Raw genomic sequence first — 15,396 nt, 5'->3', positions numbered from 1 at the left:
AGTTACTCCTTAATAACCACCTGTTCAGCTCCGAGAGGGCGCCTGGTGAGAATCATCTTCCAATTCCTGGACTTGCTAGATCCTACGTCCAGCCTCTGTCCACCTGCCCCTCCCACAACCGCCTCGACCCTGTGGACACACCACATAGGAGCTTGAATCACCACGGGGGCGGAGAGGGGTCGGGGATCCTTTCACCCCAACACCGGAGGTGTGCTCCCAATTCTAGAGTCCATAGTACACGAAGACTGATCTAAAATAGACGGGGCACATCTGGAGAGCAGGTGGAGGTTGGCTGGGCTGTAGAAGGTTTCTACCAGGGAGGGGAAATATGGACCCTCTAGCTCAGGTCTAAGCTACTGCTAATCAAAGATCCTACTGAGATGCTGGGAGACAAAAAAAAAAAAAAAAAAAAAAAAAAAAGCTCAGAAAAGGTTCTGAATTTCTTAGAGAATGGGATTGACTTCCACTTAATATTAAATAAAACAAAGACTTACAAAATCCCCGTAAGTACCAGAGATTGTTACTAGTTGCAATATTCCCGGTGTAGCAGCGTCAGGGCCTCTTGTTACTCTCGGGGGTTCCCCTTAGCCCAACCATCCTCCTGCGCGGTGGACTCCTCCTTGGGGGTGTGGGTCAGGATCTCTCTCCGCCCCCCATGCCTCCTCCCACCCACCCCTCCCCACCTCCCCTCCCCACCCCGCCTGCATCAGGTCCCTGGGGCCGAGCGCAATAGAGGGCTTTCGGGCGCGTGGGGGAGCCGGGGCAGGGGCGAGCGCGCGATCTGGACCGGGAGGGATCGCGGCCGGAGAGGGAGGAGGCAGCCGGGCCCAGCCTGACGCAGCGGCGGCCGAGGCAGCGCAGGCCCCCGCCCGGGCGCTTGGCCACCACCGCCAGCCGGGCCCTCGCCTCACCTTCCGCGGCTCCGCGCGCCCGGGAGTGCGTGCGCCGCGCCCCGGCTGGGGGTCGGGCGCTCCGGGCATCCTCGGAACCGAGCCGGGCGGAGGGAGGCGCAGGAGCGCGCGCCACGCGCGGAGGCGGGGAAAGCAGCGGTTAAGGCGGAGGCTAGGAGAGGGGAGGGAGGGAGGGAGAGAGGGAGGGACCCGCCCGCCGCGCCCCGGCCGCCAGGCATGTGTGGCCACAGGCGCCGGTCGCCGCCGCTGTCCCGGGGCTGAGCCGCGCCTGGGTCTCCGGGACGGTGCGGGAGCGAGTGTGTGCGGCCGCCCGAGCCAGCTCCGAGCCGGCCCCGAGCCTCCCGCTTGCTCCCCCGGGCCGCGGTGCATGTTCGCCTCCTGCCACTGTGTGCCGAGAGGGAGGAGAACCATGAAAATGATCCACTTTCGGAGCTCCAGCATCAAATCACTCAACCAGGAGATGAAATGCACCATCCGGCTGCTGGACGACTCGGAGATCTCGTGCCACATCCAGGTGCCGGCGACGTGGGGCGCGGGCGCGGGGCGCGCGCGGGCAGCTGGGGGCCCTCTGCGGGTGGGCGTGCTCAAACAGGGTCGAAAAACCCGCCCGGGGCCCTTCTGCCAAGCGAGATTTCGCTTCCTTCGCCCTCAGGCAGGGAGCTCTGTCCAGGCATGGGGGCACTGTCCCCAGCAGGCGCCAGGTGCACGTTATCCGCGCCCCGACCCCTTGCTCTGGCATGCAAGCTATGCGCGCATCTCGCGGCTCCCAGGCTAGGGGCGCGGGACAGCATCCTGTTGGGGGACTCTGACCTGCCTATCTCCTTACCCCGCCAGGAAATGGGAGCTCCCAGAACAGAGTGGGCACCTGCAGGTCTCTGATCCCTTCCTCCACGTGGAGAAGGCATGCCCATCTCTGGTTCACTCATTTTTCTCTTGAATGGTGCCCTTGGCCTCAGGGACCCGTGTTATCTTTGTCGCCCCCCTACCCGTGCCCTTTACTTTACGTGGGGGCGGTGGCGAAGTTTCCAGGGAGTGAGAGGCCGGGCAGTCCCCGGCTCCAGCGTCGAGAGATGGGGCGCACTCTGCGCGTAACTGGAGCTACCTCCAAGGAATCGTATGAAAGCTGTGTTTCAGAAGAAGGAAAAGGGCTGTAAGGTCGGCAGAGAAGTGGCCTTGCAGGATAGGTATCCAGGAAAAAGCTCTCTTGGAATATTATTGTTGGACTCTCGTTCTCTTCCGACTTGGGGAAGACCAGAGTTCCTTAGGTGAAGACAGCTTTGTTGACAACCCTATCGTTGTCAACAACTGAATGCCTTTGGGCTTGCTTGTAGGAGATCGTGTGTGAGCTGCAAGGGTGTGTGTGTGTGTGTGTGTGTGTGTGTGTTTGTACTTTCCACGAATATATGACCCACTAGGTACGCACACCTGGAAAAGTCATGTCAGGGCTCAGCACTATTATTTTCTGATTTTACACTTATTTACCTTTGTGATTTCTTTTTCTTATCTGAGTTTTAAGGCTCCAGGACACAGCTGTTTTTAAAATAAAGGCATCCTATCTATTCATTGGGTGAGAGATGGGGCAGCGTCTCCCAGTGGCAGGAATCTGTCTTTGGGGTGCATTAACCAAAAGTGAATGAATGAAAGATTCCCACCCCCCCCTTTATTTATTTATTTTTTTGCTTGTTTGTTTTGGCTTTTCAGTTGGCTGGTTAATGGGAGTTTGTGAAAAGGGGAACTGTGGCAACTAATTTGTAAACTGACAGAAGGACAAGTTTCAAGGCAGGAATGTGATGCCCCATTCTCCCAGGGTATTTCTCCCAGCAAAGTAGACTCCCATTGAATTTTCTGGTGAATCTTGAATTTCATTGTGAGCTAAGCATTGCTGCTAACTTTTTTTTTTTTTTTTTTTTAATAGAGGCATGTTTTATTTATTTATTTATTTTATTTGTTTGTTTATACATGCACTGGGTACAGTCAGAAGTGCGGGAGGGTGAGAGAATTCACCAGAGCCAGAGCAGGGAGCAGAGCAGGCAGAAGGACTGAAGCACACTGCTGAGGGGAGCAGCGGGCGGCAGGAGAGGTCTGCGCGCCATGTGGGGCCCTCCTCCGGTGGCCGGGGAGCAGCCGGGGATCGAACCGGCACCGCAGAGGCCGCGGGCAGCTTCGCAATCCAGCGCTCAACCGCTGCGCCACCGGGGAGGCCCGCATTGCTGCTAACTTAATAATAAAAGGATTAGCAGGATAGGCAGTTTTCTGGCCGCCATAAGGGTTGCACATAAACGTTTGGCGTGTACTGTCTTGTGATCTAGAGAGTGGTTTGTGTGCTTGCTTTAAATGGATGTACAGGTCCTTTAGCTCATATTGACTATGTAGGTAGGAGGGGCCAGCAGCACAAAGAGGGCCCTTGAGTTCTCTTCTGCTCTTCAAGCCCTCTGTCTACCTTGTCTAGTCCTGGTTGGAATTTACACTATTGTTTTCCCCAGCCCTCAGCCCCCAGGCACTAAGTGTTCCTTAGAATAGATAAATAGTTCCCCCATAGGATATGTATTTGTTGTCTGGTGCTCTGGGAAACAAATTATAGCCAGTCTAATAACAGTTCGTAAAGTTAGAGTTTGCTTGGCCCGCTTGATGCCGAAGAGGTTAAAATGCTAAGTTTCAGAACACTGATTTTGGTTTTGCTTGAAGAAATACATTTCACTCTGTGCACATCTTTTTCTATCCCTTCTGGCCCCCAAATGGTGATTATCACTTAAGTAGTTAACAGATTTTTTGGATTAATTTTGTACCTTCCTAGGAACTGAACTCCAAATCTAGGGATTGAAATTGCTCTCTGGAAATAGGGGCATGGAACTTTTCATTTGTTTAGAGTGAGAACAAAATGACATTGTAAAAAAGAACCTGATGTAGTCACCAGTACACACCCTGGGGAATCCATCTTCCTTGCCTTTTCCCTTCATCCCAGGGAATCACAAAGTTATTACAGGGACATGTGGACTGTCATACAGTGTTATACACAGGCTTCTTCCATAATGTATGCAAAATGTACATTTTTTTCTTAAAAACAAAAGTTTTTAAATATTCCTTTTCCAAATTATATAATTCTGGTGAGATTTTGACCAAAAAAAAGTTTCACGAAAACTGATGGCTCAGCCTCAGCAGCCTGGGAGGCAGAATTGTTAGGGGGAAAAGGATGTCCCAAAGCAAATTCCATACAGGCTTTGTGGACTCCACCCCCACCCCAGGTCAAAGCCAAAGACACTGGGAACTCCAAATCCCATCACCACCAAAGGGAAGGTGGCTGGGACCTGAGGGTGGGGTTAAGCAGCCAGGTGGATACAAAAGGCAGACACGTGGGCTTTGGGGGGCTCTCCATTTTGGCTCTCCGCCAGCTCGCAGCGTCCCGCCAGCTCTGAGAGTGTCTTTGGGTTTCCAGGTCGTCGGATCGGGTAGGACGCATTAAAGACTTTATTTCCCTATTTTCTCCCTGAGTTATATATTTTCCTTATTTCTTTTTCTCTTGTAAATAAACCTTTTATTAACCCTTTTGCGTGTGTCTGTAGTAGAGTATTCATAAGTCCCTTTAAAGCGCGCGGGTGAGGACCCACAGCCAGGAACCCGTTTAATATCGGGGTTGCTCTATAACAGTACCAGTGGGAGATGATGAAAATCACTTGCTCACTCTCACAGGGACTAGCAGGATGTCCCATCACATATCATTTGCATGTGAGTGATTAGGTAGAGTGGAAGAGGATTTTCAAAAGGACAGGCAACAAAAGGAGAGTTTAGCACCAGACAGAGGTCTCTGGAAAGGGGATAAATTGCTCATTGCTCCCTGTTGGGCATTTCCGATCTAGCTCATTGCCTGTCAACATGAAGGTAGCATGACAACATCGGACTGTGAATCAGGAAATGTGTAGTTTAGTTTTATTACCAACCCTTGAAGTCTGGAGACTGTAGAAGGATAAGCTCACCTCTACTTCTAATTCATTCAGTCTTGCTGCTTCAAGTGGACTGGAATCCTAGCTATCTTCCCCATTCCATTCACTTTTTTCAGATGCCAATTTGGTTACTGATAGCATCTTCTAATGAACTTACCACCTTGTATAATCACTTTTATTGAACTGTTCACATTAGTCATTTTTTAGCAAAGCCTGGTAAATGTCTTGATATTGTTGGAATTTCAGATTTTTTTCAAATACAAATCTTAGCATAGTGCTTACCACATAGTTCATACTCAGTAAATATTTATAGCTGTAGATGAAATAATTTCTTTTCTAGACTGCTCTTCCATGAAGATGGGAACATTTTGTTGTGGTTGTTGTTCATCAAAAAGTCTCCAATATCTAGAGTAGTACCTGGCATATAGTATTTATTCAGTAAATACTTGTTGAATGAATGAGTGCTAACCAGTCCAATATCTAATGTAGCTCATTGCCTATCAACATGAAGGTGGCATGTCAGCATTGACTTGTGAATCAGGTGATGTGTAGTTTAGTTATATTACCAACCATTTGTGTGATAGCGAGTGAGTAATTTGACATTGGGAGTCAATGTTTCTTTTGCAAAATACAGGAGTTGGGTTGATGGATAGAGCCAGTTTAAAACTATAACCAAGATGAAAATGTATACATTGTGCAAAAATGAAAAACGATGTAAAATATATAAAATAAAAGTAAAAATAAATCAATGACTTATTACTTAACCCAGTTGTATTTATTTATTTATTTATTTTTTTATAATAAATTTTATTTTTATATTCCCCATACAATTGCAACCCCCCCATTCTGACCCCAATCCCTCCCCTCCCGCCCCCCACCCCCAAAAAAGTGTCTCTGGTTCATAGTTTTTTGTTGATTTTGATTTTCACTTTCTTATAGTTATTCATTTTCCTGGTCCCTTATTTAAGTTTTCTAGATTCCTGCTATGAGTGAGACCATCCGGTATTTTTCTTTTTCTTTTTGGCTTATTTCGCTGAGCATGATCCCTTCCAGTGCCATCCATGTTGCTGCAAATTGCATGTGTTTATCTTTTTTGAATGTTGAGTAATATTCCATGGTATATATGTACCACATCTTCTTGATCCAGTCATCTATTTTTGGGCATTTGGGCTGTTTCCAAAGCTTAGCTATTGTAAACAGTGCTGCTATAAACATAGGTGTGCAGGTGCTCTTTGGAATTGATGTTTCTGTGTCCTTTGGGTAAATACCTAGGAGTGGAATTGCTGGATCATATAGAAGGTCTATGTTTAGTAGTTCCAGAAATCTCCACACAGCTCTCCATAGTGGTTGGACCAGTTTGCACTCCCACCAGCAGTGCAGGAGAGTTCCTTTTTCTCCACAACCTCGCCAACATTTGTTGTTAACCCAGTTGTATTTAAGTAAAGCATTGCTGTTGACAGAATGGTTGGATACACATCATCTCGTGATTTTCATAACTGTCCTGAATTATCTCCATTTTATTGATGTTATTGATTGTTATCTCAATCTTATAGATATGGAAAATGAGGTTCAGAGACATTAAACCACTTGGGTCACTTAGAAAATAAGTGGATCAGCACCCAGGCCATTTGAGTAAACATCTAGAGCTCTTTCTTCTCTGTAGCTCAGCCCTCTGAGACTTGGGATCCTTATGGATCCTAGAGTAGCCAAGTTAAAACGACCTAGATAATAAGGAGACTTATTTTACCTAATGAGAAGCCCAGAGGTAGGTTGGCTTCAGGGTTATTCAGCAACTGCATGGTTGTTCAGCAGCTTAGCACTTTCCATCTTATCCACCTTTTCACTCTGCCATCCTAAGCACTTCAGCTATTTCGCTTATAAATGTCATGATTTATAAGGTGGCTGTAGCAGTTCTGTATGTCCTTTGGCACTATCTCATCCCCCATATTACAGAGGACTATCTTTCGGGAGACCTCTATCATTCTTCCAGTTAGATCCCATTGTCCAGAATCAGTGCAGTTGGTGTCTTCATCCTCTCCTCTGTAATGGGAGATGGATTTTGAATTATGGAAGCAGTAGAAGTGTGTGTGTGTGTGTGTGTGTGTGTGTGTATCTGTAATGCAAGGTAGGAATGACTCTTGGCTAAGTAAGCAATAGTGTCCTCCAGAAAAGGTCAAATTGGGGTACGATTATTACAGTAAAACTTTCAGGTGAGTTTAATAAGATATTATCTCAGTCCTGGCTGATTTTAGGCAATCTTTGTATGATCAAATTCCAGAACAAAAATATTTTGTTGGATAATCCTTTGTAGTTTGTGTTATTAAATATCAGTTTAGTCCTTAACAAAAGGGTAAGACCTGGGTAGATATAGGCCACCTTGTCTACAGCAGGTACCATTGGAAAAGCTCTACTCTGAAGTGGTAGTATGACAAAGTGGCTGAAAGTGTGTATTCTAGAGTGTTTGGGTTAGAAGCCTGGCTCTACTTTGACTAACCAGATGATGTGGGGATAGTCTAGTCACTTTATCTCTTTGGGCCCCAATTTCCTCATTGTTAAGTGGGGACAGGGATGGCACAGACCTTCGTGAGCTTGTTGATAAGGATTAAATGAAGAATATATGTCAAATGCTTAGTACTTAGCTAATAGTAAGATCTAAAAAATGACTGTTGTGCCAGTAGAGTGTGGAGGTACCTCAGAGGAATCCTAAGTTGTAGGAAGACTTTGGCTTAAACTAATGTCTTTAAGTTATCCATCACTTTCTGACTGCAATTTGATGGGCCTCCTGCTTTTGATCTGTAAAATGGGTGTCATAATTTGTCAATTGCCAGCCTCTGTTGGATTATTGACACGTGCATTTAAAAGCATGTTGTAAATGTCAAAGCACTGACTAAATGTAAAATACTATTCTAGGCGATTTAGTTGGAAAAAAGGTTACTGCTCCCTAAGTTTCTTATCTGTTGGAACAAGAATTGGGTGGTCACCTGCAAACACATGTAGGTGCTAAGTATCAGGATCTATGATATGATCCTGTTGATGAAGTCCAAGTGGGGTCCAGCAGTCACCCCTTTTCTGCTAGTAAGGACAATCCAGTGCTTTATCAAATGCATCTAGAATGCCATTCAGAGTCACAGAAAAATGAGATACAAAAGAAATGGAAGGGGAAGACAGTTTGTTAAATACTGTGCCCAGCTCTCACATTTTCAGGCATTGATTACATGGGCCAGCTTTTTATATATTAAGTATATTCTGAACAAAAAGTAATGTTATTTCAGTGGCCTGCTAAGATCTTATCTTTTGATGTCTTCAAAGCAAAGCAAAGTGTATTGACTGCAGGGAGAATATAATACTGTTAGCTCCAAATTATTTGGACAGTGTATTTGCTGGGTGCTTTTAACTTCATCTAACAAATTCTAATTCAAACTGGTTTTAACATTAAGGACATTTATTGGCTCATATATCCAGAAGTCCAAAGTTAAGGATTTAATTTAAGGACATCTCTGTCTTTTGTGTGGCTTTATATTTCGACTGGTAGTGAACTGTCATAGTAGTTCCATTTCTTACTTTTTAAAAAAATTACTTATTTATGCATACAAGAACTGGAGTACAGGCCAGAGGTGTGGGGGTGAGAGGATTCACCAGAGACAAGAGTGGGGAGCAGAACAGGCAGATAGACTGAAATAAACTGCTGAGGGGAGCAGCGGACAAGCCAGGAGAGGTCTGCTGTGCCACGTGGATCACCTCCCAGGCCAGGGATCAAACTCGTGCTGCAGTGGCTGCTGATAGCTTCATAGTGTGGAGATATAACCTCTTGCCCCACCAGGGGTTCCCCCCCCCCATTTCTCACATTTTAACAAGAAGAGAGAAACTCTTCCACCACGGCATTCCAAACAAAAGTCCTGCAGTTTTACTGACAGACCTTCTAGGTAACATGCCCACTTCTAAACCAGTGATTGTACTCAATGGAAAGGGAAGCGCTGATTACTTTAAGGTGATTCAAATCTGAGCTTTGCAGGTGGATGGAATCAACTTCTCTCCTGGTGGTGATCTGTGTGGAGGAGGGTTCAATACCTGCAAATCAGGGCTTTCTCTGGAAGGAGGGAAGGGGGAGATGGTCACTATCAAGATAACCCCCAAACCTACTCTGGGTGCCTTGCTTAGGCCAGTGGGTCTTGAAGTGTGATCTGGGAACCCTGGAAGCTTCTGAGATTCATTTCGGGGGTGTCCATGAGGTTCAAACTATTTTCAAAATAACACTAGATATTATTTTCCTTTTTGGTAGTAGTTTTATTGAGATACAATTCATATACCATAACATCCACCCACTTAAAGAATACAGTTTGAATGTGTTCACAGAACTCTGCAACCATCAACACAGATTCAGAACATTTTCTTCTTCCCCAAAAGAAACCCTGTGCCTGTTAGCAGTAATACTTCAGTTTTTCCATAAACCTCCCAGCCCTGGGTAAACCCTAATCTACTTCTTTCTCGCTGTGTAGATTACCTTTTGGGAACACTTGATAAAAGTAGAATCATATAATATGTTAGCTTTTGTGTCTGACTTATTTCATTTACGTAATGTTTTCAGGGTTCATCCATGTTAGCATGCAGCAATGTTTTTTCCTTTTATTGTTGAATAGTATTTCATCATGCTTATGGAATTTGCTTATCCACTCAGGAGTTGATGAAAAGTTGGGTTGTTTCCACTTTTTGGCTGCTGTGATAATGTTGCGATTCCTATAAAGCTGTTGTATGGACAAGTTTCATTTCTCTTTAGTGAATTTCACCTGGGAGTGAATTTACTGAGTTTATGGTAACTCCATGTGCAATCTTTTTTTTTTTTTTTTTAACACATTTTTTTTTTTTAATTTATAGAGGCATGTTTTTATTTATTTATTTGTTTGTTTGTTTGTTTGTTTTGTTTATACATGCACTGGGTACAGTCAGAAGCGCGGGAGGGCGAGAGAATTCACCAGAGCCAGAGCGGGGAGCAGAGCAGGCAGAAGGACTGAAGTACACTGCTGAGGGGAGCAGCGGGCGGCAGGAGAGGTCTGCACGCCATGTGGGACCCTCCTCCGGTGGCCGGGGAGCAGCCGGGGATCGAACCGCTGCGCCGCAGAGGTCGCCGGCAGCTTCGCAACCCAGCGCTCAACCGCTGCGCCACCGGGGAGGCCCCATGTGCAATCTTTTGAAGATTTGCCTACGTGTTTTATTTCCCAAACAAATGTACTATTTTATATTCCCACCAGCAATTTATATGGCTTTTAATTTCTCTACATCCTTGCCAAAATTTGGTATATATGCTTATTTCATGATAACTATCTTATTAGTGTGAAGTGGTATCTCATTGGGGTTTAGACTTGTATTTCCTTGATGGCCAATGATGTTGTACATCTTTTCATGTGCTTATTGGCTATTTGTATATATTTTTTGAAAACTATCAGCTTGGATGATTTGCTCATTTTTCATTGGATTAGGAACTTATTGAATTTTTAGAGTTAAATATTTTGCATACAAACCTCTTATACAATAAATGATCTGAAAATATTTTTCTACTATTCTGTAAAATGTCATTTTGCTTTTTTGTTGGACTCAAAAATGTGAAGAAATCAAATTTATTTAGGTTTTCTTTTGTTGCTTGTGTTTTGGTATCATAGCTAGCAAACTATTGCCTAATAAGGTCATGAAGACTTTTGCTTATGTTCTAACAGCTTTATAGTTTTAGCTCTTACACTTACATCTTTGATTCATTATTTTATTGATATGTAATTCACATAATGGTAATAATTCACGTATTGGTAATAATTTGCATTTTAAACTATACAATTCAGTTATATATTCTTAAGGCTGTTAAACTATCACCACTCTCTAATTCCAGAACATTTTCATCATTCTCCAAATAAACTTGTACCCATTAAGAGCCATACCCTCTCTTTGGTCCATTTTGGGTTAATTTTTGTATGTGGTATGAGTTAGGACTCCAAATTTTTAATTTTTTTTCTAGTGTATATCCACTTGTTGAAACCCTCGACCACCACCACCACTGAATTGTCTTATCACCCTTGTTGAGATGTTTACTTTTTTCACTGTCATTCTCCTCACAAGTATACAGTAGAATTTTCCAGAGGTTGCATGATATGTGATATTGTAAGACATTGAATGAAGAAGCAGATGTGAGAATCCAGCTGTCTTTGAATGAGTCATGCATTAAAGATATTTGGTGACTGTCAATTTACTGAACTTCCTGGAAAAGAACCTTAACTAAAGCAAAATCGGATGCCCAGGCATCTTGAGCCTCCAAGATGGCAAGTTACAAGTTTTTGAAATTATGTCAATAAATAAAAAGCACTCAGTGTGTACATGAAAAATCTGTACATATATATTTGGAATTTTTTTTTAAAGATTTATTTATTTATACAAGCACTGGGTACAGTCAGAAGTGTGGGAGGGTGAGAGAATTCACCAGAGCCAGAGCGGGGAACAGAACAGGCAGACTGATGAAATACACTGCTGAGGGGAGCAGCGGGCAGCAGGAGAGGTCTGCGCGCCATGTGGGACCCTCGCTGGTGGCCGGGGATTGAACAGGCACTGCAGAGGCTACGGGCAGCTTCGCAGCCCAGCGCTCAACCTCTGCGCCACCAGGGGAGGCCCTATATTTGGAATTCTTAATGGTAATCGTGTGTGTGTGTGTGTGTGTGTGTGTGTGTGTGTGTGTGTGATAATGTTAAGAATGGAACAAGGCTCAGAAAACATTTCCCACTTACACTTGTTCCCAGCTAAACCTTGACTTTTTCCCAACTCTAATAATTAGATCAAGTCATGTCTTATTTTGAGACCCTTCTTTTGATTATGGAAAATGTACAGCATAAAAGCATTAAGTGTTCAAAATGTAAATCATTTGAATCAGGTCCATTAGTCAATTGAATTATTAAATTGTTGCTTCTTTTTCTGAGTAGCCCTTTTTGGAAGACTTAACATTACAGGGATAGAAATATCAGAATTTGTACCATAGAGAATTGAATCTGAGATCCACATGCATAAGTCTTAGGCATTGGCTAGATAATAAGTTCTCCTCTAAGTTTCTATACTGTGTAATGAAGGTTTAGAGTTGCTTCTTCCATGAATAGCAGAGAGCCAGATGTGGAATCCAGAGCTGGGGAAAATGGGATTATGATTAGAAACCACTGGGGCAGGTTTTGCAACTAAGGATTGAACTTGATTTACGCTCGAAAGAGTCAGTTCAGTTCTGGGAGAGATGTGTAAATGTTCCTTGGTCTCTGAGGTTCCTGTGCAACTTCTGTGTTCTTTTCAACATGCAAATTTTGATTCAGAAAGTTGTAGGAGGATCCTGAAATTTGATTTTCTAACAAGCTTCAGGGTGCTACTGCTGTTGGATTGTGGAACACACCTGGAATAGTGAGATGTTATGGAACTTATCTGTTTTATAATACTATTCTTAATTTCTTTAGTGTGGAATTTTTTGGCCCTTATCTCCCCTGGCAGTGCTTTAGCCCGCACATTTCCTTAGTAGATGTTCAATGAATGTTGATGGGTGACTGAATAAAGAAACCCTTGCAGATGTTTCTATCACAGACAGATTGGAGTGCTGATTAGAGACTGATGCTGGGAATGGAACTATTCCTTTTCTCCCCCTACCCAGCCACATCAAGAGATTGTTTTTCAAACAGGATTTCCTATGATGGCCAATCTGATATGGTGTTGAATGCCCTTGACAGCACAAGGGGGTGGTGGGAGATGAGGGACTTCTGGTCCCTCTGGGTTCCCCTTCCCACTCTTGCTTTGCTGTATCCTGGACTCTTGGTGACATTGTAGGGGAACTCTGGCAACTTCTCAGCACAAATAAATCACGTGTATAAGCCAGCAGTGCCTGGAAATTCCCAGGGGCATAGGGGGTCCAGCTGTTCTCATTTGCAGAAGTGACCCCAAGGGACAGTGACCCTGGAGAACAGTGCAAAATGAATTTGAAGTGTAACATAATCTCTGGAGCTGTCTGTTTTGGTGAAGCAGGATGGAAATGAGAGGCTCACTTTAGAAGCAAAACTCATTCTGAAAGAGAAGAACATTTGTATAGATCAAGCAATTATGTTTTCCAAAAGTGAATTGATGAAAGTTTTTTAAAATAATATTGACCTCATTTAATAAACATTAAAAAATCTTCTATATGCCAACCACAGAGTTGGGATGTAGAGATAAAAAGAAACAAAACAAACTATCAGGAGGCTCATTGGGCAATAGGAATAGGATACAAGAGGAAAATGACTTATGTGGAAACATCACCATCTGTATGTGCAAGTGGAGGAACAGAGAAGCCATCTAAATCAGACTGAGCCACCACTAAGTTTCTCTGCTAGAGATGAATCTTGATTAATAATTAAAGGGCAAGTGGAAGCCAGCTCTTTGGAGAAGTGGAAAAAGACATTCCAAGTAAGATGAACCCTTGCTTGATAACAGACCCTGGGCACGATACAGCATGATTGGATGTGAAGGAAGGGAGGCTAGGGGGTAAGTTTCAGGTGGGTGGTTTCAGTGACAGGGATAATGGCAATGTCACTTCATGTGAGACAGGAGTCACCACATAATTTTTAAAAAAGAGATTTGTTTATTTATGCATATAAGAGCTGGGGTGCAGGCTAGAGGCACGGGAGTGGGGCATGGTGATGGTGAGAGGATTCACCAGAGACAGAGTGGGGAGCAGAACAGGCAGATCGACTGAAATACACTGCTGAGGGGAGCAGCGGGTGAGACAGGAGAGGTCTGCTGCACCATGTGGGTAGCTCCCTGGCCAGGGATCAAACTCATGCTGCAGTGGCTGCAGATAGCTTCATAGTGCTGCAACTTAACCCCTTGCACCACCAGGGAGGCCCCACCATGTAATTTTTGTGGCACACTGCAGAATGAAAATTTGGGGTCCTTTGTTAAAAAATTGTTCAGAATTTCAAGATTGTGACACTAGACCATTAAAGCAAGTGTTGATCTCCATACAAATGCACAAATCAAATAACCACGAAGCTGGTGAGATTCCATCTGTTACCTGAGGAGAGAGGATAAAGAAGCAGGTGAGGGAGGAATCTGATGAGTCCCATTTTAGACGTGTTGATGTTGAGGTGCCTACACGGTATCTGGATGGAGGATCCCTACTAGAAGATTAGATATAAGAAATGGAAGTCAGGGCCTCCCCGGTGGCGCAGCGGTTGAGCGCTGGGTTGCGAAGTGCCTGCAGCCTCATCAGCGCAGGTTCGATCCCCGGCTGCTCCCCGCATGGTGCACAGACCTCTCCTGCTGCCCGCGTCTCCCCTCAGCAGTGTACTTTGGTCCTTCTGCCTGCTCTGCTCCCCGCTCTGTCTCTGGTGAATTCTCTCACCCTCCCACGCTTCTGACTGTACCCAGTGCTTGTATAAATAAATAAATAAATAAATAAATCTTTAAAAAAAAAGAAAAAAAGAAATGGAAGTCAGCAGAGGTCTCCTGTGGAGACAAATAAAGAAGTCCATAGTATTTTTGCCAGTGGTGGTGGAAGCCAAGAAGGAGGAACCACCAAATGAGAGGGTCTTCCTTTTTTGTTTGTGTTTCTGCCGGGAACATCCTTGTAGAATCAATGGATTATGAGCTTGGAATTCTTTTCAAGTGTATTTGATCATTTTTCCTTTGTTAGGCAACTCGAACCCAAACAAAAATTTCTTATTTTGTTAGCTAAATCAATCCAATAGTAAATTAGTTATTGATGGAAAGTATTTTCTTCTTTTTTTTTTTTTATTTATTTATTTATTTATTTATTTATTTAATTTATACATGCACTGGGTAGAGTCAGAAGCGCGGGAGGGTGAGAGAATTCACCAGAGCCAGAGCGGGGAGCAGAGCAGGCAGAGGGACCGAAGTACACTGCTGAGGGGAGCAGCGGGCGGCAGGAGAGGTCTGCGTGCCATGTGGGACCCTCTTCTGGTGGCCGGGGAGCGGCCGGGGATCGAACCGGTGTTATAGAGGCTGCGGGCAGCTTCACAACCCCGCTCTCAACCGCTGCGCCACCGGGGAGGCCCAGTATTTTCTTCTTCTTTTTATTTATTTATTTATTTATTTTTATAGAGGCATGTTTTATTTATTTGTTTGATGGTTTGTTTATACATGCACTGGGTACAGTCAGAAGCACGGGAGGGTGAGAGAATTCACCAGAGCCAGAGCGGGGAACAGAGCAGGCAGAAGGACCGAAGTACACTGCTGAGGGGAGCAGCGGGCGGCAGGAGAGGTCTGCGCGCCTTGTGGGACCGTCCTCCGGTGGCCGGGGAGCAGCCGGGGATCGAACCGGCGGCGCAGAGGCCGCGGGCAGCTTCGCAACCCAGCGCTCAACCGCTGCGCCACCGGGGAGGCCCCTATTTTCTTCTTCTTAACCCTCATTTCTTGGGTTGCACTAGCAAAGGAACAGAGTTCTCTCTTAGCTTTAAGGTTCTGAGTTAAACTCTATAGAATTTTCACATGACAGAATTTATCCCTTTGCGAGAGAGTGCCGAATCTTGGAAGTTACCCTTTGAGATAGA

General features: G+C 44.6%; 1 protein-coding gene across 2 annotated transcripts in view; it reads left to right on the top strand.

The window, feature by feature from the left end:
* Nucleotides 1-1,074: 1,074 nt before the first annotated feature.
* Nucleotides 1,075-15,396, top strand: part of FRMD3 (FERM domain containing 3) — a 243,574-nt gene continuing 229,252 nt past the window's right edge. Inside the window, exon 1 of one of the 2 annotated variants that reach the window (XM_054689655.1) lies at nt 1,075-1,425. In XM_054689655.1, coding sequence (XP_054545630.1) covers nt 1,279-1,425 — 147 coding nt within the window. In that variant the 5' untranslated portion in view covers nt 1,075-1,278. The remainder of the gene's footprint in view (nt 1,426-15,396) is intronic. The other variant, XM_054689656.1, reaches the window with a different exon arrangement.

The sequence above is a fragment of the Talpa occidentalis genome, unplaced genomic scaffold (genome assembly GCF_014898055.3).
Source record: "Talpa occidentalis isolate TD23 unplaced genomic scaffold, MPIMG_talOcc4v2.1 talOcc4.7, whole genome shotgun sequence".
Taxonomy (NCBI): domain Eukaryota; kingdom Metazoa; phylum Chordata; class Mammalia; order Eulipotyphla; family Talpidae; genus Talpa; species Talpa occidentalis.
This window is presented reverse-complemented; position numbering and strand designations above follow the sequence as displayed.